The following is a 26,549-nucleotide window of genomic DNA, read 5'->3' as shown; positions in this document are numbered from 1 at the left end:
GTGCTGGCTGCTCTACAGGGAAACAAACAAAGCTGCTCGAGTTCTACTGTTTGAAAGTATGATAAATATAAAGTATAATAAATGAAGACCAATTTCAGATGGTCTCAAGCAAGCCATTAAATGGGCCACGTCCAGTAACAATTTACTTTTTTATAGGATATATCTAGTGGTATGCCAAGTTAGCATCCCATATCCCAGGTGAACTGTACAGGTATGGGACCTGTTATACAGAATGCTTGAGACCTGGGGATTTCCGGATAACCGATCTTTCAGTAATTTGGATCTTCATACTTTAAGTCTACTAGAAAATCATGTAAGCAAGAAATAAACCCAATAGGGGTCCCCTATGATTACGTATCTGCTGATACGAAACGCGTCAGGGATTTGATGTATTTAACAAAGTTGGAATCAAAGTTACCTTTTAACCTACACGGATGGAAACGGAGTTCTCGTCTATTTTTGAATATTGATCGTGACTTGCCTGCAGCTTGGGGAAATGCACCCGAGCCACCCGTTGGATCTGGCGAGTTCCCTTTGACGATTTACCCTTAATACTGTTTAAGGCAATGTGAACTTAAGAGCAGGAACCGGGTCACCATCACTTTTGAGTGAGCAGTTCATATGCGGAAAAAACAATTGGCCGCCAGTATATGTTAAGGGAACTTACTAGCAATAGCTCGTTTGCACACTGAATTTTAGTGCCTATTAACATATACATTGACATTTCTAGTAACTTCTTTAAGAATTGTAGTTTACTGACTACCTTAGGTCTGCAAGTCGGATGCCTTGGCTCTTGATGAATAACGGAGCACCTCCACAGCCACCTATTTTCAAGGGGAGAAAATACTCAAAGAAAAGACAAGCCTTAGACGCAGGTCATAAAAATGACCATTTTTATTGCAAATAATAACAACTTAAAACAGGATACATTGCAAGGGGTCTGCACTGCAAGCCCCAGGTCGTGTATATATATATATATATATATATATATTTAGAGAGAGAGATTTATACAGTAAATTGGATATTCCCTTTGGCACTCGTTCCTCCCATGTAAAGGAACACAGTATATAGCTTCACTTATAGGCGGCGCAACAAAAAAGATAAAACGTTTAACTCCTCCCCTGCCAGGGAGCACTAGTCCGGCAGGAGGTAGGTCAATAATAATCTACACAAAGCACCTCCTTATCTTCCTCTGTGATTGCAATAGAATACTACCTTATTGCATCCTATTCCTTCTGAGGAAGAAGCATAAAATATTTATATATATTTTTTGTTTTTCATCTGAGACTTGACGTCTGAGTCATTAAGCAACGTAAAACTTTCACTGATCAAACACGTTAAAGACCTTATTTGACTTGGTTTCATTCTTCAAAAACTGGTCTCACCCACTAAACAATGATTTTGCGGGTCTTTTCTTTATGCATTGCCGGGTACAGGTAAGAGACCTATTACAGGTAGGGGATCCGCTATCCAGAAAGCTCCAAATTACGGAGTCCCATAGACTATTACAATAAAATATTTTTAAAATAATATCCTTTTTCTGTGTAATAATAAAACAGTAACTTGTACTTGATCCCAGCTAAGATATAATTAATCCTTATTGGAAGCAAAACCGGACTATTGGCTTTATTTCATGTTTACAGGATTTTCTAGTAGACTTATGAAGATACAAATTACGGAAAGATCAGTTATCCGGAAAACCCCAGCTCCTAAGCATTCGGGATAACAGGTCCCATACCTGTATATATAAAATGCTATCCTTAGCTCCTTGGCTGCCATAGGGGATGTTCTAACCTCTTTAGGTGGTTTAGGGCCTTTTGATTGGTCGGTTGCGTAACAGATATTTTGTATTTAATGTTGTAATCTCATGACTAATAATGACACGTGGGGCTCTTGTTGAGTAGGGCGCCATCATTAGTGATCTTAAGGTGGTCATACACGATTAGATCCGCTTTTTTGGCGACCTCAATATTTCCACCAACGGCAGGGCGATATTGGGTTAATCTGAACATTCGGCTCTAGGGCCGAACAATCGGATTACAACGAAGAGAACAGGTCGTAGGAACACATCAACTAGCCGATGCGGTCCTCGATCACAGGAAGAATCAAACCGATTTTTGGCCTGATATCAATCAGGAAGACCCATCGGAAGCCCCTTCCCATGGGCAGATAAGATGCTGAATTGGTCTAAAGACCCATATTGGCAGCTTTCATCTGCCTGTGTATGGCCACCTTAAAAGGGCAAGTAAAATAGAATAAGGCTAGAAATGCTGTATTTTGTATACTAAACATAAACATGAACTTATTGCACCACAAGTCTAATCAAACAAATGATTTATGCTTTCAAAGTTGGCCACAGGGGGGTCACCATCTTGTAACTTTGTTATACATCTTTGCAAGACCAAGACTGTGCACATGCTCAGTGTGGTCTGGGCTGCTTAGGGATCGTCATAAATGATCAAAACAGCACAAGTCAAATAATATCTGCCAGAAGCCGATACAGCAAGACTGATTAATAATCAGAATATACAGACTGCACTGGGTCCTGTGTTGTCATGTAATCTAATGTGGATTTTATAGTTTTTGTATTGTTTAATACAAACTTTCTCCAACTCTGCAGAACCAGTGGCTGCAGCAAAATAATCCTCCAAATAGAATCCCAGTTTATCTGTTTAAATCTGGCTCCATGATCTTTGTCCCTGCAGCTGGAGTTGGAAACAGTAAAGGGGATGTAAAGGCAAAAATAAAATCCAATACAAATCTCTACACAGTCGCCGACTGCTCTACAGGGAAACAAACAAAGCTGCTTGAGTTCTGCATGGCTGGGAAGTAAGGCGGGGGCTCCCCCTGCTGTTCATAAGTATGATTGTTTCCCTGCAGAGCAGTTAGGGACCGTCTGACAATTCCTATCCACAGCAGTAAATGAAGGGAGAATTTCACTGCATAGTCAGGTTTCTTATAAAAACTGTATTTTTTAATTAAAGTTTATTGGAGATAGGTTTCTTTTTTATTTAAAGAAAGTGAAATGGGATTTTATTTTTTTGCCTTTACATTCCCTTTAAAATGTATATTGGAAAGTTGCTTAGAATTATCTTTTCTTCCAAATAGTCCCTGCAATTGGGAAAGCTTGTGTTCATCCTATTAAAGTAATGCTGCATGGGGGTATCTTGCAGCAGCAGCTTTCTGGAGGCAAAATCATAGAGACACAATGCACATAATGCTCCCTAAAGCTCTGTATGTGAAAATCACATATGACAGAAAGGATGACGAGCCTATAATATTACCTATAATAATACTATAATAATACCTTTAATTTTTGAAAAGGTGTGTGCTGGTGGGGGGTCTTCATTTGAGCGGGAGGCTCCGCACCTGATTGGCTCAAAATGACCATGCATATCCGAAAGTGCCTAATTCAGCCTTATTAAAGCAATAAAACATTCAGCCTACTTAAAACAGAAGTTTAGTGAGTAACGTAAATTATCAAACTAGCAAATAAAGCAATTCCCTTTGTTCAGTGAAATCAGCACCATAAAGTAGTTCTTTCATGTTGCCAATTCCGCAACAACCCCTTCAAGGATAAGTAAACCTTTAAAATACGTGAATGTAAAATTGACTATTGTGTTATTCTAAGAAATTTTGCAATGTACATTCATTATTTATTTTCTTTTAATTCCAAGATATTAAGGGACACATGTGCTGTTAATAGGAATGAATTTTGTTACAACAGCGCCACCTGCTGGTCAGTTTCCCACCAGTCTGACCAGCAAGTAGTCAAGGAAGTTGTCAGGAGAAAGAAAGAGGCTGACGTTCTTCTGCTTAGGAAAGATGTGAGAAAGGTTTCTGAATTTTTTTCCTAAGCAGAAGAACATCAGAGCAGCCTCTTTCTTTCTCCTGACAACTTCCTTGACTACTTGGTGGTCAGACTGACCAGCAGGTGGCGCTGTTGTAACAAAATTCATTCATATTAACAGTATATGTATCCCTTAATATCTTGGAATTAAAAGAAAATAAACAATGAATGTAAATTACCAATGTGCTTAGAATAGCCCCCTCATCAATTTTGCATTCGCTTATTTTAAAGCTTTACTTATCCTTTCATAAAGAAAATAAAAATAAAAGCATAAACATATTCTCTCTCTCTCTGTCTTTAATAATATACTTAGTATACTTTGTAAGCAAAAGTTACCTGGTAACCATTCCTGCTCAGTTTCACCGGACAGACAAATAACCGCTATCAATACTGCATTTATAAGGCATTTAAAGCTCAACGACAAACAAATGTATTTTTTGCTAAACGGGTGCCCCTAGACACGAGTGCAGAATTCATGTAAAATCTGGGTGCTGCCGTGTTGAACCTGCAGTTCTCCATATCTACTTTGGATAGCAGTATGAAGTATGAAGATTTAATCTAGCCATTCCCTAGATACAGTATAATAAAATAAATGATGTAATAAGAGGCAAAGTTTGCATCAGATTTAGTAAACGATATCAACCAATCGGATGTAGTCAATTCCACTTTGCTACCTGCCAATAGGTTGCTCAGCCGTACAAGACCCGGGCAAACTTTATTACCTCCTTTCCAAAATGCAGAGGAACTGCTTATGACTCATTGATACTGACACATCCCTTTCTTTTCATTCTACTCATTTCTCCACTATATATATTGCACTTTTTCAAATAAAAAAACAAAAACCTGGCCAATATAACGTCAAATCCCTTCAAAAGGGGTTGTTCACCTTTAAGTATGCCGTAGAGAGGGATATTCTGAAAAAAACTGCAATTGGTTTTAATTTTTTATTGCTTGTGGTTTTTGAGTTATTTAGCTTTTTATTCAGCAGATCTCCAGTTTGTAATTTCAGCCATCTGGTTACTAGGGTCCATATTCCCCTAGCAACCATGCATTGATTTGAATAAGGGACTGGAATATGAATAAGAAAGGCCTGAATAGAAAGATGAGCAATAAAAAGTAACAATAACAATACAATCCTTCGCGAAAGATTCATCCGAATACCAAAACTAATCTACATATGCAAATTAGGGGTGGTAAGGGTAAAACATTTTTTACTTCCTTGTTTTGTGACAAAAAGTCACGTGATTTCCCTCCCCACCCCTAATTTGCATATGCAAATTAGGATTCAGATTGAAAAAGGCCTAATCCTGAACCAAATCGTGGATTCGGTGTATCCCTATCAAAAACCACAAAAAAATAAAAACCAATTGCAAAGTGTCTCAGAATATCACTCTCTATATCATCATCAGTTTTTTTTAAAGGTGAACAACCCCTTTAATGACAGATCCTCATATGGCTGTAGGAACAGCAACAGGTTTTTTTTTTTCTAATCCAAAGTGCAATATATATATATAAAAGATAAAATTAGGGATGCACCGAATCCAGGATTCGCTTCTGTATTCGGCCTTTTTCATCTGGATTTGGATTCGGCCGAATCCTTGTACCTGGCCGAACCGAATCCTAATTTGCATATGTAAATTAGGGGCGGGTAGGGAAATCATGTGACTTTTCATCATAAAAGAAGATTTTTTTCCACTTTTTCCTTTCCTGGCCCTAATTTGCATATGCAAATTCAGATTCGATTCGGTATTCGTCCGAATCTTTCACCAAGGTTTCGGGGATTCGGTGCATCCCTAGATAAAATATTCAGAGACGTGTAGATTAAGCCTAGGCTCACGTATGCCAACTCAATCCCTTATTTTCAGTGTGGTGCAAAAAAAAAAAAAAAAAAGCGTTACCGCATTTTATCGAATGCATTTCATGGCGGGTGCGCAGTCACTTTATCACTTGTTTGTACGCGGATAAATCCTTACTCGCATTCCGCGCTGGAAATGACCTATCGTAGTTTCCCTTTGTTTGGTATGGATTAGTTCTATGGGGTTCAGCTATAGCAAAATACAAATAAAAACACTGCTGTAGAAGAAATGCACCCTCCTATACTTACAAACATTCATACAAACACACACATGTAACCCCACGTCATTGGTTGGCACCTCCTTTTCCTGGCACTGATTATACATCCACATAATAAGCTCTCGGAGTGATTATTTCCTCCTTTCTTCCTATAGTTTAAACAACAAATACGAACAAAAGCATTACTTTGGTCTGCCAGTAAAATGGGCATCTATTGAGCCCTGGGTAGAGTCTCTAGTTGAACAAGCGAGATTGGATATATCTTATAAAGTGATGCTGAGAACCAACTTTTCTAAAAAAAAATTCCAAAAAATATTGTGTTATGATGTCACACAATCTGGCTTCCTGTGGTTGCAACAAGGCACACAATGGCTTCATCCTTTGCATTTGGTGATGGTATATATGTATTTTTCCAAGCAATGCAGAGCTAAAAAAAAACACTAAAGCCCCAAGAGAATTTATACAGGAAGGTGCTGGATCAACTCTTGGCAAAGCATGGGGTCAACTTTTCCTATAAAGTTTAAAGGGGAACTATCGCAAAAACGAAAATTGTATATTAGCTTCAGTATGAAATAAGAAACTTTCTAAGTACAATCAATTAAAAATTCTGTATTGTTTCTTAAATTATCAAGTTCATCTTCACTATTCCTCTCTCAGCATCTGTTTCTCTTCATTCTGTCTTCATTCAGCAGTTGGGTGACAGTTAGATCCAATATATCTTATAGGGGGGGCTCTTTTTGCCCAGATGTATAAGAGCTCACTCTATTAAAATCACCAGACATCATGTCTCTCTACATGCAGGATTTGTGCAAAAGGCATTTATTTTGTTAGATTTTGTTTGTACTGGAATCAGTTATTTGAGTGAGCTCTAATACATCCTCTAGGATAGGAAGCCCCCCCCCCTATAAGATATATTGGATCCTTCATCTTTTGCCTAGAAGATGTATTAGAGCTCACTCTATTAAAATCACCAGAAATCATGTCTCTCTACATGCAGAATTTGTGCAAAAGGCAGTTATTTTGTTAGATTTTGTAGAGTGAGCTTTAATAGATATGTTAGGAAAGGAAGCCCCCCTATAAGATATATTGGGTCATTCATCTTTTTCCTAGAAGATGTAGTAGAGCTCACGCTATTAAAATCACCAGAAATCATGTCTCTCTACATGCAGAATTTGTGCAAAAGGCAGTTATTTTGTTAGATTTTGTAGAGTGAGCTCTAATACATCTGTTAGGAAAGGAAGCCCCCCTATAAGATATATTGGGTCATTCATCTTTTGCCTAGAAGATGTATTAGAGCTCACGCTATTAAAATCACCAGAAATCATGTCTCTCTACATGCAGAAATTGTGTAAAAGGCAGTTATTTAATAGATCTGCTAGGAAAGACATCCAAATGCTGCATGAAGACAGAATGAAGAGAAACAGAAGGGAATGGGATGATAAACTTGATTATTTCAGAAACAATGCAGAATATTTAATCGATTGTATTTACAAAGTTTCTTATTTCAGTATGCTCAAGCTTAAATTTTCGTTTTCGAGATACATCAAAAAAAGGCCCGTCTGGCCAGAGTCACTTGGCATCCCTGGCATGGAAGGAGTTATTTAAGGCACTTGTCTGGGAAGCAGGAGTGTGCCCTTTATGTAGCAATTGGACACAGCTTCCATTGGTCCACAGCTTTTATAAACTCAGTTACCAGATTTGTCTTGTGATGGGTAAGGACACCCAGTTTGACACTTGTGGGCTCCTAAATGTAGGAGATGGAATGAAACAATTGCTCCGATGCTCTAACACTGATCGTGTCTCCCCAGCTGCTGGCTCTAGAACCTGCTCTAGATACAGCACGGGGATGATTGCCATAAACGCAAATCTGAAATCTGGCTGCTTGATTGAATGGCATCCCGAGAAGGTCCAATAAACAAGACGGAAACCGCGATTCCAGAGACTCAAAATGTTAGCTGAGCAAACGGATGCCGAAGCAGTTCTTCGGCAGACGGCCTCTGTCTTGCTTCCACCAATATTCGCTTTACAAAGTCCCGACATTGCTCTGAAGTATTTGGCGGCAGCTGTGGGTTGGTTGGCTGGGTGGCGATTTTAAATATGGCCGCCATCGCTTCATATTCAGCCCAAGGAGGTTTTTCTGTTAGCATTTCCACCACCGTGCAGCCCAGGCTCCTGTAGTTTGGTAAGGGGAGAAACAGACAGTGAGAAGGTTGAATGGACCACATTAAATGAAATTGAGAAGGAAAGGGAGGAAAATGGAACCACTCAGAGGAAACCCACGCTGAGACAGGAAAAACCCAAAATACACGAAGATATTCTCTGACACAATCATAGGACTGTGCTGCTGCATGGCAATAATTCTTCTGTCTTCTGTGTAACTGTTTACCAACCATTATAATATCAATATAGATTAATAGTGCCAACATCAATAACATATCAAAGAATTGATGGAAGTAAAGTCTAAAATAGAATAAGGCTAGAAATGCTGTATTTTGTATACTAAACATAAACATGAACTTACTGCACCACAAGCCTAATCAAACAAATGATTTATACTTTCAAAGTTGGCCACAGGGGGGTCACCATCTTGTAACTTTGTTATACATCTTTGCAAGACCAAGACTGTGCACATGCTCAGTGTGGTCTGGGCTGCTTAGGGATCGTCATAAATTATCAAAACAGCACAAGTCAAATAATATCTGCCAGAAGCCGATACACAAGACTGATTAATAATCAGAATATACAGACTGCACTGGGTCCTGTGTTTTCATGTGATCTAATGTGGATTTTATAGTTTTTGTATTGTTTAATATAAACTTTCTCCAACTCTGCAGAACCAGTGGCTGCAGCAAAATAATCCTCCAAATAGAATCCCAGTTTATTGGTTTAAATCTGGCTCCATGATCTTTGTCCCTGCAGCTGGAGTTGGAAACAGTAAAGGGGATGTAAAGGCAAAAATAAAATCCAATACAAATCTCTACACAGTCGCCGACTGCTCTACAGGGAAACAAACAAAGCTGCTTGAGTTCTGCATGGCTGGGAAGTAAGGCGGGGGCTCCCCCTGCCGTTCATAAGTATGATTGTTTCCCTGCAGAGCAGTTAGGGACCGTCTGACAATTCCTATCCACAGCAGTAAATGAAGGGAGAATTTCACTGCATACAGTCAGGTTTCTTATAAAAACGATACACATTTTTGAACTAAAGTATATTGGAGATAGGTTTCTTTTTTCATTAAAGAAAGTAAAAATTGTATTTTGTTTTTTTTTGCCTTTACATGCCCTTTAATTTGTTTAAAAAAAACTGAAAAAAAATCTTTGACCAAGGAGTGCTTCTCAATGTGAAATTAATTCTGTGCCTCCTGATTGAGAAGTACAGCAAATCCTTCACAATATGAAGGCGCTGAAGACTACCTGGCCTACAGAAGAATGAATGGGAGAAACTAGACAAAAAGGGTGATATCAACTGGATAACAATCCCCCCAAAGTGTGAAAATATTAATGAATTTTAATGAACTATGCCAAAAGTTTTATCACTCATAGAAGACTTCTAGAAGACATGCTTGTAGGAATCACTAGAAGTAGGTGAGTGGCAAAAGCTGGTTTGAAACAAAAGAAAAGAGGGTGCTCCAGAATATCAATATAAATAGATCAAGAAATCCACAGGGCCAAAAAAATAAAGTAAAAAGCTGTATTTATTAGTTGACGTTAAACATCTCCATGGGTGGAGATGTAAATACAGCTTTTTTTTTTTAAATTTGTTTTTATTAACTTTTTCAAAAAAGACATACAAAAGTACAGAAAGAAACCTAAGAATGTCTTACAATTGTCTACCTAGAGTAATCAAAGGATTACGATTAGGTACAACAAAGCAATATACATTTACTATGTAAGGAGCATTTCAACCAGACCTCGGTCATTGCTTGTATCGTGTGAACGGCGGTTTCGGCAGCTCAAGCCAAGGACCCCATATCTTTTGGAATTTTTCCGGGCACCCTCTAGCTAAATACACCTTCTGCAGGGGGAGTATTTTGTTTATCAATCTCTTCCATCGGCTCAAAGTGGGGGGGGGCTAGTATCCTATGATCTCTAACTTCACTCTTTGATAAATATGCTCCCTTGAGTGCCGGATAGCCCTGTTCCTTTTTTACATATACCGAAAAGCTGGTCTTCAGCCTTATCCGAGATGTTTTCAACAGGTACAAATAAACATAAGTAGGGTGGAAATAGTCTACAGTGACTCCTAGAGGTGAAATATTTCTTTAGCGACACAAATATTGAGGTCTGAACACACAAATAAAATACTCTACCACTTACCAGACATCAGCTTTTCTTCCGTAGCCCTCCCCGCTGATTACTTCTGGGCTCATCCAATAGGGTGTCCCTGTCACTGAGCGGATTCCTGTCCCTGACATGCATATAGTCTGAAGACGCTTACTTGCCCCAAAGTCTCCCAGCTTCACATTCCCAGCAGAGTCCCGCAGGATGTTGGCTCCTATGGAATCAAACAGAAATCAAAATGCATCAGAGGCACAAAAAGAACACTTTAAAGATGTGCTTTTTCATACAGAAAGCAGAGAATAGACTCCAAATCAGCAGCACTTGCCCCGAACATAATATTTGTAATCATGTTGGAATAGGGTCTATAGTATTTACCCTTAATGTCCCTGTGCACAATCATGTTGCTGTGCAGGTAGGAGACACCCTCTAGGATCTGTCGTGTATATCTGCGGGTGACGTTCTCTGTAAGAGCCCCATAAGCTTTTAGCTGGTCTTTCACAGAGCCCTAAAGAAAGAAAGCAAATGGAAAGGATGTCAGTGCTGTTCAGAAAAGTGAAGAACCATCACTATGACACTATAAGAGACCCAGCAAAGAATGAACATAGGGTAGAGTGCTGCAGCGGTTCGGGTACCCGCGGGTTACCCACAAAAACCTACGGTACCCTGCGGTTGCAGGTAGAACTTTCGGGAGTGGGTATAGACGCGGGTTAGCAGTTCTCCAGGTTTGTGGGTCTTCTCAATATCGAGTTTTACTCCTTTTTTTCTGATCCCGCCTACTTCCAATGATGTCACTTCCGGTTTACAACGACAGTACTTCCTGTTTTACGCTTTTTTTCTGATCACGGCAACTTCTAATGATGCCACTTCCGGTTTACAATGACATAACTTCCTGTTTCTTGATGGTCAGTGGGTAGCGGATTCGGGTTGCGGATAAGGTACTTGCAGGTCGGGTCGGGTAGCGGACCCAAGCGGGTAAGTAAGCGGGTTGCGGGTCGGGTTTAACAAATTGATTAAGCGCAGAACTCTAACATAGGGTATTGAGAATGACATGCTCCTTACCCCTGGCATGTACTCCATAAAGATGGTGAGTGTTTTCTCTCCTTTGTCTCGCAGGCAGCCATAATACTGTACTATTCGGTCGTGATGAAGGTTTTTTAGCAGTTGGATTTCACATTCCAAAGCACTAACCTCCTGTAGAATGGAGACAGGATAGTCAGAGGCAGGCGCAGAGAGGGCAGAAATATAGTACATCAAACAGAGATCATTTTCCAATCTCTTTGTAGTAAATCAAAATTTAGTTATTTGTATTAACCTTGCTAGTCTCCGGACTGTCTGGATCAAACTGGACTTGCTTGGCTGCCAGCTCACGTCCTATATCCACATCGTAACAAAGATATACCCGTCCAAAGGCTCCCTGACCAAGAAGCTTCCCTCGACGCCAGTTTATAGGGGCACTGGGAGCTAGAGAGAAAGAGCGGCAGACGTGTAAATGCAATAATCCACATAACACAATCAACTGTGTATCAGAAGTAAAAAGATTCCCCTTATTTGCATGCAGAAAGTCATGTAAATGAAGCAGAATGATCAATGTCTGCAGTTAAAGGAAAACTATACCCCCCAAACAATGTAGGTCTCTATTAAAAGACACTGAGTAAAACAGCTCATGTGTAAAACCCTGCTTCATATAAATGAACCATTATCATAATAATATACTTTTCTAGTAGTATGTGCCATTGGGTAATCATAAATAGAAAATTGCCATTTTAAAAAATAAGGGCCGCCCCCTGAGATCGTAAGATTCACTGTGCACACATACAAACCACATGTTAGGTCACATGAACCAATTAACAGACAGAGTTCTGCCTTTTGCTTCCTCACTTCTTCCTGTTACAGTTAGTGTTGTAGTATTTCTGGTCAGGTGATCTCTGAGGCAGCACAGATAGAGTCACGAAATGGTGGCTCAAGGCAAGAGATGTAAAAGGGCAATATTTATGTTAATATATATTCCAGTTTGGTAAGATTCTTTAATATGTCATTCAATTTGATACAAACTATCTGTTGCTTAAGTATTCATTTTTGGGGTATAGTTTTCCTTTAAATTTCTCCATTTCAATATCCATCATGAAGCACAAACTAAGCACATATCCCCAGTTAAACCAGTGTCTCTCTGTCATTAGTAGGGATAGGGATTCTTAGATTCAAACTCATAATTCTAAATTAAGGGGGATATGTAATAAAAGGCACTAAGTTTTCCCAGCAGCAGTAACCCATAGCAACCAAAAAATGTTTACTGGTCAACTGTTTAAAAGCAAAGATTCTATTGGTTGCTATGGGTTACTGCTCCTGGGCAAACTTAGTGCATATGGGGGTTAATCGCCAGCACAACAAATTAATATGTCTTTTTCAATCGGTGCATCTTACATTTGCTAGATATATTCCTCTCCTGGACAGTCAGGGTATTTTCACTATCAGCATTGCGCAGCCGACCACGATTCTCCATATACTGCACAGTCAAACCAAGGTTTTCTCCGTTGGTGCTCAGGGAACGACTTGATGGGACAAGTGTAAAAAGGTTTCCTTGCGGACGCCGTATCCGAGGAAATGTCCTGCGTCCTGAGAGGGGGGAAAGTATGATACGGTTAGTACCTTCTTATTACCAAAGTTTAGATGCATGGGTATGCCATAAATGGACTCTTCAGCTTAAAACCGATTCCTCAGAAATGCTACAAAAATCCACAAATGGAAAAATAAAATTGCAGTTCTGTGCTTTTCTAAAAAGCTGATTGCAATGTCAAAAGTGTCTCCTGTAGAATTAGTGTAGAACAAGCAGAATCACATTTAACACGATGTAGAGTCCTGCGCGGAACCAATTTGTTACACCCGACCCACTTGGACCCGCTGCCCGACCCACAAGTACCTTATCCGCAACCCGATCCGCTGATCATCAAGAAACAGGAAGTGCTGTCATTGTAAACCGGAAGTGATATCATTAGAAGTTGGTGTGATCAGGAAAAAAAGGAGTAAAACAGGAAGTGCTGTCGTTGTAAACTGGAAGTGGCATCATTGAAATTAGGCGTGATCAGAAAAAAAGGAGCAAAACTCACTATTGAGAAGACCCGCGGCCAGAACAACCGGAGAACCGCCGACCCGTGTCTATACCCGCTCCCGAAACGTCTATCTGCAACCTGCAGGGTTCCGCAGGTTTTTGCGGGTAACCCACGGGTACCCGACCCACTGCAGCACTCTAACACGATGTACACTAGCAGACTCATAACAATGTACCAGGGATAATTCAGATCTATAGGTGTTAACTGAAACAATCCAGTTACCAACAGACCTTCTTTCTTTTTGTAGTTAACTGATCAAAACTGGAAACTGCAGGGTTGAAATTAAAGGGGAAGGAAACCTAGTTGGCGCAAAAACCCTCCCCCCCTCCCGTGTGTTGCCCAACCTCCCTCCTCCCCTCTTGCCTAACCGTCCCACTGGGCAAATGCCCCTAACTTGTTACTTACCCTTCTGCACAGGTCCAGTCCAGGGAGTTCACAGACGACATCTTCTTCCACGCGATCTTCTTCCTGCTTTGAACCGCGTTTTGGCGCATGCGCAGTAGGAGCATTTCGCCAGTACGGATCTACTTCGCATGCGCCAAAAGTCACTAAGTACTTTTGGCGCATGTGCAGTAAATCGTACCAGCAAAATGCTCCTACTGCGCATGCGCCGGTCAAAGCAGGAAGAAGATCGCGTGGAAGAAGATGTCGTCTGTGAACTCCCTGGACTGGACCTGCGCAGAAGGGTAAGTAACAAGTTAGGGGCATTTGCCCAGCGGGACGGGTAGGCCAGGGGGGAGGAGGGAGGGTGGGCAACACACGGGAGGGGGGAGGGTTTTTGCACCAACTACGTTTCCTTCCCCTTTAAGCAACTATGTTACTAAACTAGATCCACTCTGCTCCGATAGAGAACAGGAGTTGGAAATCTTTCATACTAAATATATCAAGCAGCAAACATAACTTACCATCATTATACTCTTTGTGTTGGATGGACACATGGTACCTCCGAGGGTAGGTGCCACCCTTCCCAGCTCGATCACAGAATTGATTCTCACGATCTAAATTGAAAAGACAGAGAAAATGAAGGTGGCCATAGATGTAACAATTATGATCTTTCTTGGAAAAGATGTTTCCAGGAAAGATCGTTAGTTTCAATACACACGTGTAGAGCTGGATGGTCAGATATAGATATAGAAACAATAGAATTGTTGACCATTCAGCACTAACAATGGCCTATGTTTAGATGCCTTCAAAGTAGGGATGCACCGAATCCAGGATTTGGCCTTTTTCAGCAGGATTCGGATTTGGCCGAATCCTTCTGCCTGGCCGAACAGAATCCTAATTTGCATATGCAAATTAGGGACAGGGAGAGAAATCATGTAACTTTTTGTCACAAAACAAGGAAGTAAAAAATGTTTTCCCCTTTCCACCCCTAATTTGCATATGCAAATTAGGGTTCGGATTCGGTTCGGTATACGGCCAAATCCAAAATAGTGGATTCGGTGCATCCCTATTTCAAAGGCACCAGATCAAAATTTTCCAGCTGGCCCAATCGATGAGTCGACCGATATCTTCTACCAATATTGTTTGGCTCGTTTTCCACCAATCATGCACCGAATATCGAATCCATCCATCGTATTCATTTCGTACAATATTGTCTGTGCGTCTATGGCCATCTTTACAGCATTAAGAAATACTCTGGTCTTTCATTACCTGAAAAGTCTTGCCTATTATCCGGATAACTCTGGGCTCTGGACATCCGTGACTTCCTAAAGGAAGGGCTGCAGCCAAAGACAGAGATTACATTCATGAAAATACAACAAACACACATTTGAATTCTAACTTTGTGATCACACTATGGGGCAGATTTATAAAGGGTCGAATGGTAAATTTTAGGGATGCACCAAATTCACTATTTTCCATTCGGCCGAATCCCCGAATCCTTCGCATATGCAAATTAGGGGTGGGAAGGGGAAAACATTTTTTATTTCCTTGTTTTGTGACAAAAAGTCACTTGATTTCCCTCCCGCCCCTAATTGGCATATGCAAATTATGATTTGGTTTGGCTGGGCAGAAGGATTCAAAATCCTGCTAAAAAAGGCAGAATCCTAGCCGAATCACCAAACCGAATCCTGGATTCGGTGCATCCCTAGTAAATTTTAATTGGAATTTTCGAGTGTCAGAATTCACACATTCGAATTTTAATCTCCCTATTCGAATGTAAATTATCACTTCGACCATTGAAACGTTCCTAATTCGAATATTCACCACCTAAAACCTGCCGAGTTCATGTACAATTCAATGGCAGAGGTCCGTTGAGATGTTAATATGCTGACATTCAAGGTTTATATCGGGAGAAATACTCAATTACCTGTCTTCCGACTGATCTAGTGACTGGCAGCTTCCGGATATGGAATTTTCTGTACTACTTAGTGGGTCCAGTGCCTAGGAAATGTATGAAATTATTGACGAATATTGGTATTTAGAAATCTCTCATTCACCGAGGAAGAGATAAAAAAGAGCTGAAAGACATGTAGTGTATATGAGTGATGAAAGTAAAAACACAAACAACAACAAAAAGCTTTATTGACAGATACATTCTGTGTGTTTTCATTGTTTACAGCACACGCTGTAGTTGTAGTAAACTTACACATTGCTCATTGGTCTCTGGTATGAACTCTCCCTCGCTGTTAATGCTGGTGTAAGAACCCTGACGGGCAATTCTTTGCTGCCTTTCAGGTACGTATCCAGGAGGAGGGGAGCTGCGGCCTGTGTTCTGAGAAGCTATATACAGAACAAAACCAAAGAACAACATTACAGACATTCAACAGTGTCTTGTTTAAAAGGAAATATGAAAAAGAGATTGCACCCGTTTCTCTGTGAATAAAAAAACGTCTGCAATCACAGCTGCATTTGCCCTAAAGACCATTTTTGGAGTAAAAGTGGTGTAAAATATTTTCTCCATATTCACAAACAAAAATTCTGCCTAATTTCTGTCTCAACCGCCACTTTTCATGTTTTAGTGACAGTTTACAAACACTTTTATGTCTTTCAAACGACATTAAAATGGTGCAGGAACGACATTTTCTCCCGACATTTTAAAACTCTTCCCCGTGTGTCAGATCAATTCTAAGATTTGGTTCCCCCAATCTTCATTTCACACCTCTTGTAGGTGCCCCATTGGGGAGTTATTATCATATTAATATGGATTAACATTTTATAGTCAGGGCACAAGTTTCTGTCTAACCCTATAGGTGTAAAAGCCTCATTAACAAAACTGATTAAAGAAAATGAGTTTATTTTATGCAATTTGATATGTAAAAAGTTATAACTCACACTTGCATTATTTTACTTGACATAACATAATTAAATATATTTCTGATACAAATTCCTGGTATAGTATCCGTTATCCAGAAAGCTCTGAATTACGGAAAGGCCGTCTCCCACAGACTCCATTTTATCCAAATAATCCAAATTTTTTTAAGTCTTTTCCTTTTCTGCGTAATAATAAAACAGTCGCTTGTACTTGATCCCAACTAAGATATAATTAATCCTTATTGGAAGCAAAACCAGCCTATTGGCTTTATTTAATGTTTACATGATTTTCTAGTAGACTTAAGGTATGAAGATCCAAATTACGGAAAGATCAGTTATCCAGAAAACGCCTGGTCCAGAGCATTCTGGATAACAGGTCCCATACCTGTACTGTACTTGATCCCAACTAAGATATAATTAATCCTTATTGGAAGCAAAACCAGCCTATTGGGTTTATTTAACGTTTATATGATTTTCTAGTAGACTTAAGGTATGAAGATCCAAATTATGGAAAGATCCGTTATCCGGAAAGTCCCAGTTCCCGAGCATTCTGGAACCTCCCATACCTCTATTATGCAAAATAGCATTTATTGTATTTAGACCCTTATATCTAGTTACAGAAGTGGAATTACACAAACATGCAGGTAGATTTAGAAAGCCCGGGTTATCCTAAAAAAAAACGATGTATAATTTTCCTAGGCCAAATAAACCCCCTCCCCCAAAAATCCCAATTTGTTGGCTGACTGACAGGTGTAGTAAGAGCTAAAGACAAATTCAGAAAAAAATGTCGTGCCTAAGACAAAATCTGAAAAGTGTCTGTTTTAACGATTGATTGAGGTTTGTGAAATTGGTGGGAAATCAAAATAAAAAAAAAAAATCAATTTTTTTGTTTTTTTGCTCAGACAAGAAAGAAATTGGAAATTGTTACTCACTGACTGAGAGATGCCGGCTCCGTGGTTCTGCTGGGTGATACACAGTGCTGACATCCCCCACAGACTGAGAGGCCTTGATACGCACTTGCTTCTGGATACCAGTATGGGATGAGGAGATCTGAAGACATAAGTGATAATTAGGAAACAGACACTGAATCAGAGTTTGCTTTTACAGTAAATACGGTATTGATTTAAGGTACAGTGAAGTGGTGTATTATTAGAATAACTGGAATAAGGAGTCTTTCCAACAATGTCTTAAGGTTATTGAAAACATTTAATCATAAAAAATAAAAGGATATTTTGCTATCAGCATGGATTCATGCAAGAGTAGTGGACAATAAGTCACCCATATCATATCAAGAACATATCAAGTCTTACATGATTGCGATCATGGGAAAACAATGAAATCCGGAGGCTTTTCATACTGGAACTCCGGTCTAGGAGATCCACGGCCTTGTCCAGATCATCCTGACTTCGGAGCGGAATGGAGAGCTGCGGTGAGAGAAAAGGAATACTTGCATGACATGGCATTGGATAGACCTGTTAAAATGTACATGGACCATAACACCTGACCTTAAAGGAGAACTAAACCCTAAAAATGAATAGAGCTAAAAATGGCACATTCTATATAGTGAACTTATTGCACGAGGCTAAAGTTTGAGCTTGTCAATAGCAGCAATGATCCAGGACTTCAAACTTGTCACAGGGGGTCACCATCTTGGAAAGTGTCTGTGACACTCACATGCTCAGTGGGCTCTGATTGGCTGTTGAGAAGCTAAGCTTAGGGCTCGTCACTAATTATCCAGCAGAAAATGAGCTTCCCTGGCTGTAATATAAACTGATGCTACAGGTTTGCTGATTATTAAATTCTGATGCTAATTGCACTGGTTTCTGTGCTGCCATGTAGTAATTATGTGTATTAATTACTAATCAGCCTTATATTGTGACATTTCTATTCTATGTGTACTGTATATTGTGAGTGGCTTAAGCTAGTAATGACAGCAGCACAGAGCAAAATCATTCCTATGGTGCTACATTAGACATTCTTTACTGCAAAGGGCGTTAATGTATTACTAGACATGCAAAACTCCACATCTTGTACAACCTATCTTTACACTTTGTTTGCTTCCTGTTTATACCCGTGATTCCAAGTCTTTACTAATCATTGATTTTCCTTTCTGATCTTGTCCTGCCGAGCAGAATCCCTGAGTTTCATTAAAGGCCGCTGTTAGAATTGATCCAATAGTTGCACTCATATTCCAGAGATGCTGCTGAGAAATGGATCAATTAAATGTAGTAAATTCTGCTCCGGGATCAATGAGCTGCCAGACTCAAACAGCAGAGACAGGAACATTAAACTTCCATTTTGGAAAACCGGTAAAAAATAAAAGATGGAAAGCAATTGAAAAAAGTGTTTGGTTTATGTTGAACAATCTAAAAGCAACTCAGCTGGAAAAAAAAGTGTTTGGAAAGCGAACAACCCCTTTAAATGAACTTTTAGTATGATGTAGAGAGTGATCTTTTGAGACAATTTGCAATTGATTTTAATTTTTTTTTTATTTGTGTTTTTTATCTTGTCATTCAACAGCTCTCCAGGTTATAATCTCAGCGATCTGATTGCTAGGGTCTATATTACCCTAGCAACCATGCGTTCATTTGAATAAGAGACTGGAATTTGAATAGGAGAGGCCTGAATAGAAAGATGAGAAGGGATGCACCAAATCCAGGATTCGGTCGGGATTCAGCCTTTTTCAGCAGGATTCAGATTCTGCGGAATCCTTCTGCCTGGCCGAACCCTAATTTGCATATGCAAATTAGCGGCGGGGAGGGAAATTGCTTGACTTTTTGTAACAAAACAAGGAAGTAAAAAACATTTTCCCCTTCCCACCCCTAATTTGCATATGTGGATTCGGGTTCGGTATTTGGCTGAATCTCTCATGAAGGATTCGGGGGTTCGGCCGAATCCAAAATAGTAGATTCGGAGCTTCCCTAAAGATGAGTAATAAAAAGTAGCAATAACAATAAATATGTCGCCTTACAGAGCATTTATTTTTTGACTGGGATTTGGCCAGGATTCTGCCTTTTTCCGGAGGATTCGGCCGAATCCTTCTGCATGGCCAAACTGAATCCTAATTTGCATATGGAAATACGTTTTCTCCTTCCCACCCCTAATTTGCAAATGCAAATTAGAGTTTGGTTCGCTATTCGGCCATATCTCTTGTGAAGGATTTGGGGGTTCAGCCAAATCCAAAATAGGTGCATGCCTAAAGATGAGTAATAAAAAATACCAATAACAATAAATATGTCGCCTTACAGAGCATTCGTTTTTAGAAGGGGTCAGTGACCCCCTTCCCCCTTTGAAAGCTTGAAAGAGTCAGAAAAAGAAGGCAAATAATTCAAAAACTAGACCAATTGAAAAGTTGCTTAGTTTTGGCCATTCTATAACATACTAAAAGTTAACTTAAAGATGAACACGGCATTTTTTCATGGCTGCAGCCATTTATCCTCTTATTGAACATGGAATGTGCCATCCCCTGATCTGTACAAAGGAAAGCATCGACTGGAGGGGAAGAACCTTTTCACAGAGGATTAAAACTGGCGCTGGCTTTAGCATGCTAACATGTAAAGACTGCATTCATATTACATTCATCATAATCTAAAAACTGCAGCCTCCGTGTTTTATTTAAAGGAGAAGAAAAGGTTTATTTTGCACTTCTCTCTCTCCCTCCCTCCCTCCCTGCTGTAATCTGAGCCTAGAGCTATGAGTGAGCAGGGAGAGACTCAGGCAGGAAGTGATGGCACATCAAGCTAATATGGCAGCTGCTATCCTAAACAAACAGAGTTTCTAGAGCTGGTATGATAAATCATTCTGCAGAATAAATATAGTGTTATAGCTTGTACTAGTGTGGCTAATCTATTGGCAATAAACTGCTTCAGTAGTTTACTTTCCTTCTCCTTTAATCCTGTTTGGGAATATATTATTTGGAAAGAAGAGAGACCACACAGAACATTCGCAAAATATTTTGTATCGGCCTTTGATGAACATTCGGTTAAAAGTAAAAAGCACAGAACATAAATGAACTAAATTTCATGGTTTTGTATCATAGAGTTCTATCTAGGCCTCCCCCAATGCAAATGCTCTCAGCTCACTTTCCGGCCATATTTGTGGTTAGGTCTGGCAGACTCTATTCAACCACATGGCTATTTCACTCCTCCTGCCTGTAAATGAAAACACCACGAGGAGGAGGGAAGTCGGGGAAGGTAACATTGGCAGTTTACAATTAGGCCATTCATTGACAACCTTTATATAACATTTTCTTATGTTATCACCATATACAGGGTTCTTAAAGGAATTGATCAGTATAAAAACTGGGTAAATAAATGGGATGTGCAAAATAAAAAAAGTTTCTGATATAGTTAGTTAGTCAAAAATGTAATGTATAAAGACTGGAGTGACTGGATGTGTAACATAATAGCCAGAACACTACTTCCTGCTTTTCAGCTCTCTAACTCGGAGTTAGTCAGTGACTATAAGGGGGGCCACATGGGATATAACTGTTCAGTGAGTTTGCAATTGATCTTTAAATGCAGCTCAGATTAAAAAGCAACAGTTATGACCCATGTAGTTGTCCCTCAAGTCTCTGATTTGTTATTGCCTGGTAACCACTCAGTGGAAACCAAGAGAGATGAAAAGCAGTTCAAGTGCTCAGTGGGCTCTGATTGGCTGTTGAGAAGCTAAGCTTAGGGCTCGTCACTAATTATCCAGCAGAAAATGAGCTTCCCTGGCTGTAATATAAGATGATGCTACAGGTTTGCTGATTATTCAATTCTGATGCTAATTGAGCTGGTTTCTGTGCTGCCATGTAGTAATTATCTATATTAATTACTAATCAGCCTTATATTGTGACATTTCTATTCTATGTGTACTGTATATTGTGAGTGGCTCCCTAAGCTCAGTAAGTGACAGCAGCACAGAGCATGTGCAGTGAATCAGCAGAAAAGAAGATGGGGAGCTACTGGGGCATCTTTGGAGACACAGATCTTTACTGCTAAAGGGCTGTGGTTGCCTTGGGCTGGTACAGAAGCACAAAACATAATGTACAACATTTCTACCTACTTCTTTAGTTAGGCTTTAGTTCTCCTTTAAAGGGAACCCTGTTGTACGGTTCAGTAGGAAGATAAACTATTAAGAAGGTTTTATTTTCCTAGAAATTTTCATAGCTACACACGTACAATACAGATTTTGACTTACCTTCTCTCCCCACTGTGCTCAAACTTTATTCTGACATCGGCCTGTAACATTAAAAACAACAATAGATATTAGCATGGCTGGAAGGAGCAACACTGACAACATTTTATTATTATTATTATTATATAAAGAAAAAAACAAACAAACATCCTGATGATGTACATTGGCAACAGTCATCACTCTAATGGGCTATCAGCTTTATTCATATTTGAAGGTATGGGATCCACAATCCTCAATGTTTTCCAGATAAGGGGTCTTTCCGTACATGAAAGGACACAATCACAGCAAAGTTTCTGAACAATTTTCTGAATGGAGTTTGGAAGTCCAAAACTTTACCATGATCACTGTAACATAATACAGTTTCTTGGCAACTGGGATTTTCTGGATAAGGGATCTTTCCATAATTTGGATCTCCATACCTTAAGTCTATTAAAAAAAAAACATTTAAATATATAATAAACCCAACAGGACTGTACAAGGTACTGTTTTATCATTACAGCGAACAAGGAAAACCTTTTAAATAATTTTAATTATTTTATTAAAAGGGAGTCTATGAGAGATAGCCTCTCGATAACTCAGAGCTTTCTGGATAACGAGTTTCCAGATAACGGATTCCATAACCTATAGTAAGTACAGGTATATGATCCATTATCCGGAAACCCGTTATCCAGAAAGTCCTGAATTAAGGCAAGGCCATCTTCCATAGGCTGCATTTTATCCAAATAATTAAACTTTTTAAACATGATTTCCTTTTTCTGTGTAATTATAAAACAGTCGCTTGTACTTGATCCCAACTAAGATATAATTAATCCTTATTGGAAGCAAAACCAGCCTATTGGGTTTATTTCATGTTTATATGATTTTCTAGTAGACTTAAGGTAAGATCCAAATTATAGAAAGATCCATTATCCGGAAAAGCCCAGGTCCCGAGCATTCTGGATAACAGGTCCCATAACTGTATTATGATGTAGACCGTCAGCTATATTTGTGGTTTTTTTTGTTTAAAAAAAGAAATATATCTAATTTCATTCTGTGACTCTTAGCCTTGGAAAGTAAACCAATCAAAATGTATATTAATAAAATCGTATTTTCCAAACTCGGATGAATTAAATCGAACCGAAAACTCGAATTGAATGAGAATTAAATTCGATTTCAATTTTAAAAACTTGATTCCAGTTTTTTCTCTGGATAAAATTTGAATGTTAGGAATGTTAACAACTCCAAATTGATCCCTGGACCTCTCCCATTGATTTAAATTAAATTTGGAAGGTTTTAGGTGGCGAATAGTCGAGTTCTTAAAGTACTTAGAGTATAATAAATCTCGAAAATCAAATTAATTTTTTTTTTAAAAAAAACTCTAATCGAATTTGAACAATTCCCTAGTTGAATTTGACAGTTTTGACCATAAAAGAATTCGAAAATTTTCAATTCGACCCTTGATATATCTGCTCCTTATTGTAGCCGGTAGGGACGCACCGAATCTAGAATCGGATTCGGGATTTGGCCAGAATTCAGGACTTTCAGCAGGATTCGGATTTGCCCGAATCCTTCTGCCCAGCCGAACCGAATCTGAAGTTGCAAATGCAAATTAGGGACGGGGATGAAATTGCGTGACTTTTTGTCACAAAACAAGGAAGTACAAAAATGTTTCCCCTTCCCACCTCTAATTTGCATAAGCAAATTAGGATCTGATTCAGCCTTTTTTAAGCAGGATTCGGCCGAATCCTTCTGACCGGCCGAACAGAATCCCAAATTGCTTATGCAAATTAGGGACAGGGATGAAATTGCGTGACTTTTTGTCACAAAACAAGGAAGTAAAAAATGTTTTCCCTTCCCACCTCTAATTTGCATATCCAAATTAGGATCTGATTCGGGCCTTTTTAAGCAGGATTTGGATTCGGCCGAATCCTTCTGCCCGGCCGAACAGAATCCTAAATTGCATATGCAAATTAGGGACGGGGAGGAAACTGCTTGACTTTTTGTCACAAAACAAGGAAGTACATATTTTTTTCCCTTCTCATCTCTAATTTGCATATGCAAATTAGGATTTGGATTCGGGTTGGTATTTGGCCAAATCTTTTGTGAAGGATTCGGGGGTTCGGCTGAATCCAAAATAGTGGTTTCGGTGCATCCCTAGTAGCCGGGGACCAGAAGAAATGAGAATCAGTGGTTTGTAGAGAGAATATGAAGGCCACCTGTTTATTGGGCGGTATGTTGCACTTGGTCTTCACTGGTTCAATTCCAGGTATTCGCTGTCTTCTGCCCAACTGGAGGGCAACAAGGTCCTTCATAATGGACTTCAGAGCTTCCTGCTCGTCTACAAAGATGTGAGAAGAAAATGAGTCTCGACTATTTCATGAAATAATATAAACATACTGACAAACAGCGTAACAGACATTCTGATTTAATGGGGTGGTTCACCTTTAAGTATGACTTTAAGTATGTTATAGAATGGATCATTATATACTTTTCAATTGGTCTCCATTATTTATTTATGGTTTTTAAATTATTTGCCTTCTTCTTCTGACGCTTTCCAGCATTCAAATCGGGGTCACTGACCCCATCTTAAAAAAACAAATGTTCTGTAAGTTAATAAATGCATTGTTATTGCTATTTTTTTTTTTTTATTCATCATTCCTCTCCAATTCATATTCCTGTCTCTTTAAAAAAAGAAAAATTGCTTGGTTGCTAGGGTAGTTTGGACCCTAGCAACTGGACTATTGAAATTGCAAACTGGAGAGCTGCTGAATAAAGAGCTAAATAACGAAAAATGAAAACCAATTGCAAATTGTCTCAGAACATCCCTCTCACACACAAAAGATTTAGTTCAGGATTTGGCCTTTTTCAGCAAAATTCGTATTCAGACGGAGTCAGAATACTAAAAATCACATGACTTTTTGTCCCAGAACCTTAAAAATGTTTAACGCACGGTTCTCATTAACCCTCATTTAAATATGCAAATTAGGTCTGGGAATCGGTATTTAGCCGAATCTTTCATAAAGGATTTGGGATTCTGCCGATTCCCAAAATAGTGGATTCGGGACATCCCTGCTATTTTAAGAAATGCTAAGTATTTCTACAGACCTGTAAATTGTTAGATCACATTTAACTTTATAGAATGTCTATCTAATCTCAGCGACTTTTCAGCTGGTCTTCATTTTTTTTTTAAATTCTCTTCTGTCTTTTTCCAGCACTTAAAGGCAGCTAATAAAACAATTGCTTCTTGAGGCTACAATGGTATGTTTTTATTCAGACCTCCCTCTATACATCTTTCAGCCACTGCCTGGTTGCTAGAGTAAACATGACCCTAGCAACCAGGTAGCTGCTAAAATTTCAAACTGGCAGTGACGAACACTGAGCGAGTGACAGCAGGAGACAGGAGTGACAGAGAGCCCGTAAGTGAGTGACAGCAGGAGACAGAAGTGAGTGACATTGAGAGAGACAGTGACAGACACAGCGAGTGACAGAAGAGACAGAAAGTGATAGTACAGAGAGAGAGACAGTGAAATGCAGAAGAGACAGCGAGTGACAGAAGAGACAGTGAGTGACAGAAGACACAGTGAGTGACAGAGAGAGAGACAGCGTTGTTGCAGAAGAGAGAGAAAGCGAGTGACAGAAGAGACAGAAAGTGATAGTACAGAGAGACAGTGAGTTGCAGAAGAGACAGCGAGTGACAGGAGAGACAGCGAGTGACAGGAGAGACAGCGAGTGAGTTGCATAAGAGAGAGACAGCAAGTGAAAGAAGAGACAGCGAGTGACAGAAGAGACAGTGAGTGACAGAAGAGACAGCGAGTTGCAGAAGAGAGAGAAAGCGAGTGACAGAAGAGACAGCGAGTGACAGAAGAGACAGTGAGTGACAGAAGAGACAGCGTGTGACAGACGAGACAGCGAGTGACAGAAGAGACAGCGAGTGACAGAAGAGACAGCGAGTGACAGAAGAGACAGTGAGTGACAGAAGAGACAGCGAGTGACAGAAGAGACAGCGAGTGACAGAAGAGACAGCGAGTGACAGAAGAGACAGCGAGTGACAGAAGAGACAGCGAGTGACAGAAGAGACAGCGAGTGACAGAAGAGACAGCGAGTGACAGAAGAGACAGCGTCTGACAGAAGAGACAGTGAGTGACAGAAGAGACAGCGAGTGACAGAAGAGACAGAAAGTGACGAGAGAGAGACTGAGTTGCAGACGAGACAGAGAGTACCAGAAGAGACAGCGAGTGACAGAAGAGACAGAAAGTGACGAGAGAGAGACTGAGTTGCAGACGAGACAGAGAGTACCAGAAGAGACAGCGAGTGACAGAAGAGACAGCGAGTGACAGAGAGAGAGACTGAGTTGCAGAAGAGAGAGACAGAAAGTGACAGAAGAGACAGTGAGTGACAGAAAAGACAGAGAGTGACAGAAAGTGACAGAGAGTGACAGAGAGAGACTGAGTTGCAGAAGAGACAGCGAGTGACAGAAGAGACAGAGAGTGAGACAGTGAGAGGAGAGTGAGTGCAAGTGACAGCCCCAGAGAGTGTCGGTAGAGAGAGAGAAGCAGGAAGTCTCTGAGCCACAGAACTCACCCATGGCGGAACAGGGACAATATCCCGGACAGTCCTGTCACTTTCCCGGCCCCGGAGGCCTCCCCCGACTCCTCTGCTTCTGTAGCCACCGCCTCCACTGACCTCTCCTTCCCCCGGGTCTGCCCCGCGGCTCCGTCACACACTCCGGTCACCTCATATCCGGCTTCGCTCGGGCTCCGGGGGCTCAGGCCTTAACTCTGGGCCAGTTCCTATCTCGCTGCTGGACCTACTGACGTCACCGGTGAC

At 40.0% G+C, this 26,549-nt stretch overlaps 1 protein-coding gene across 1 annotated transcript; it reads right to left on the bottom strand.

The window, feature by feature from the left end:
* Positions 1–7,349: 7,349 nt before the first annotated feature.
* map3k3.S (mitogen-activated protein kinase kinase kinase 3 S homeolog) lies at positions 7,350–26,547 on the bottom strand. Its single transcript, XM_041579075.1, has 15 exons — positions 26,304–26,547; positions 23,939–24,060; positions 21,747–21,787; positions 17,873–18,008; positions 17,495–17,612; positions 15,898–16,031; positions 15,619–15,692; positions 14,961–15,028; positions 14,213–14,305; positions 12,622–12,813; positions 11,513–11,661; positions 11,260–11,391; positions 10,576–10,705; positions 10,237–10,414; positions 7,350–8,095 (listed from the first exon to the last, which is right to left on the bottom strand). The coding sequence occupies exons 1-15, from the start codon at positions 26,305–26,307 to the stop codon at positions 7,867–7,869; spliced, it is 1,800 nt and encodes a 599-aa protein (XP_041435009.1). The 5' UTR covers positions 26,308–26,547; the 3' UTR covers positions 7,350–7,866.
* Between the last annotated feature and the right edge of the window lie 2 nt (positions 26,548–26,549).

Source organism: Xenopus laevis, chromosome 9_10S, assembly GCF_017654675.1.
Source record: "Xenopus laevis strain J_2021 chromosome 9_10S, Xenopus_laevis_v10.1, whole genome shotgun sequence".
Taxonomy (NCBI): domain Eukaryota; kingdom Metazoa; phylum Chordata; class Amphibia; order Anura; family Pipidae; genus Xenopus; species Xenopus laevis.
Note: the sequence above shows the minus strand (reverse complement) of the source record. Positions and strands in the feature narration are given on the sequence as shown.

Excerpts from the sequence above, each read along its gene's own strand:
- map3k3.S (XM_041579075.1), bottom strand. Across the intron at positions 11,662-12,621 it reads GAGGAATATATCTAGCAAAT|CTCCCAGTGCCCCTATAAAC; the intron begins GTAAGATGCACC and ends CTTTCTCTCTAG. Across the intron at positions 8,096-10,236 it reads GGAAGAAAAGCTGATGTCTG|GAGCCTGGGCTGCACGGTGG; the intron begins GTAAGTGGTAGA and ends ACCAAACTACAG.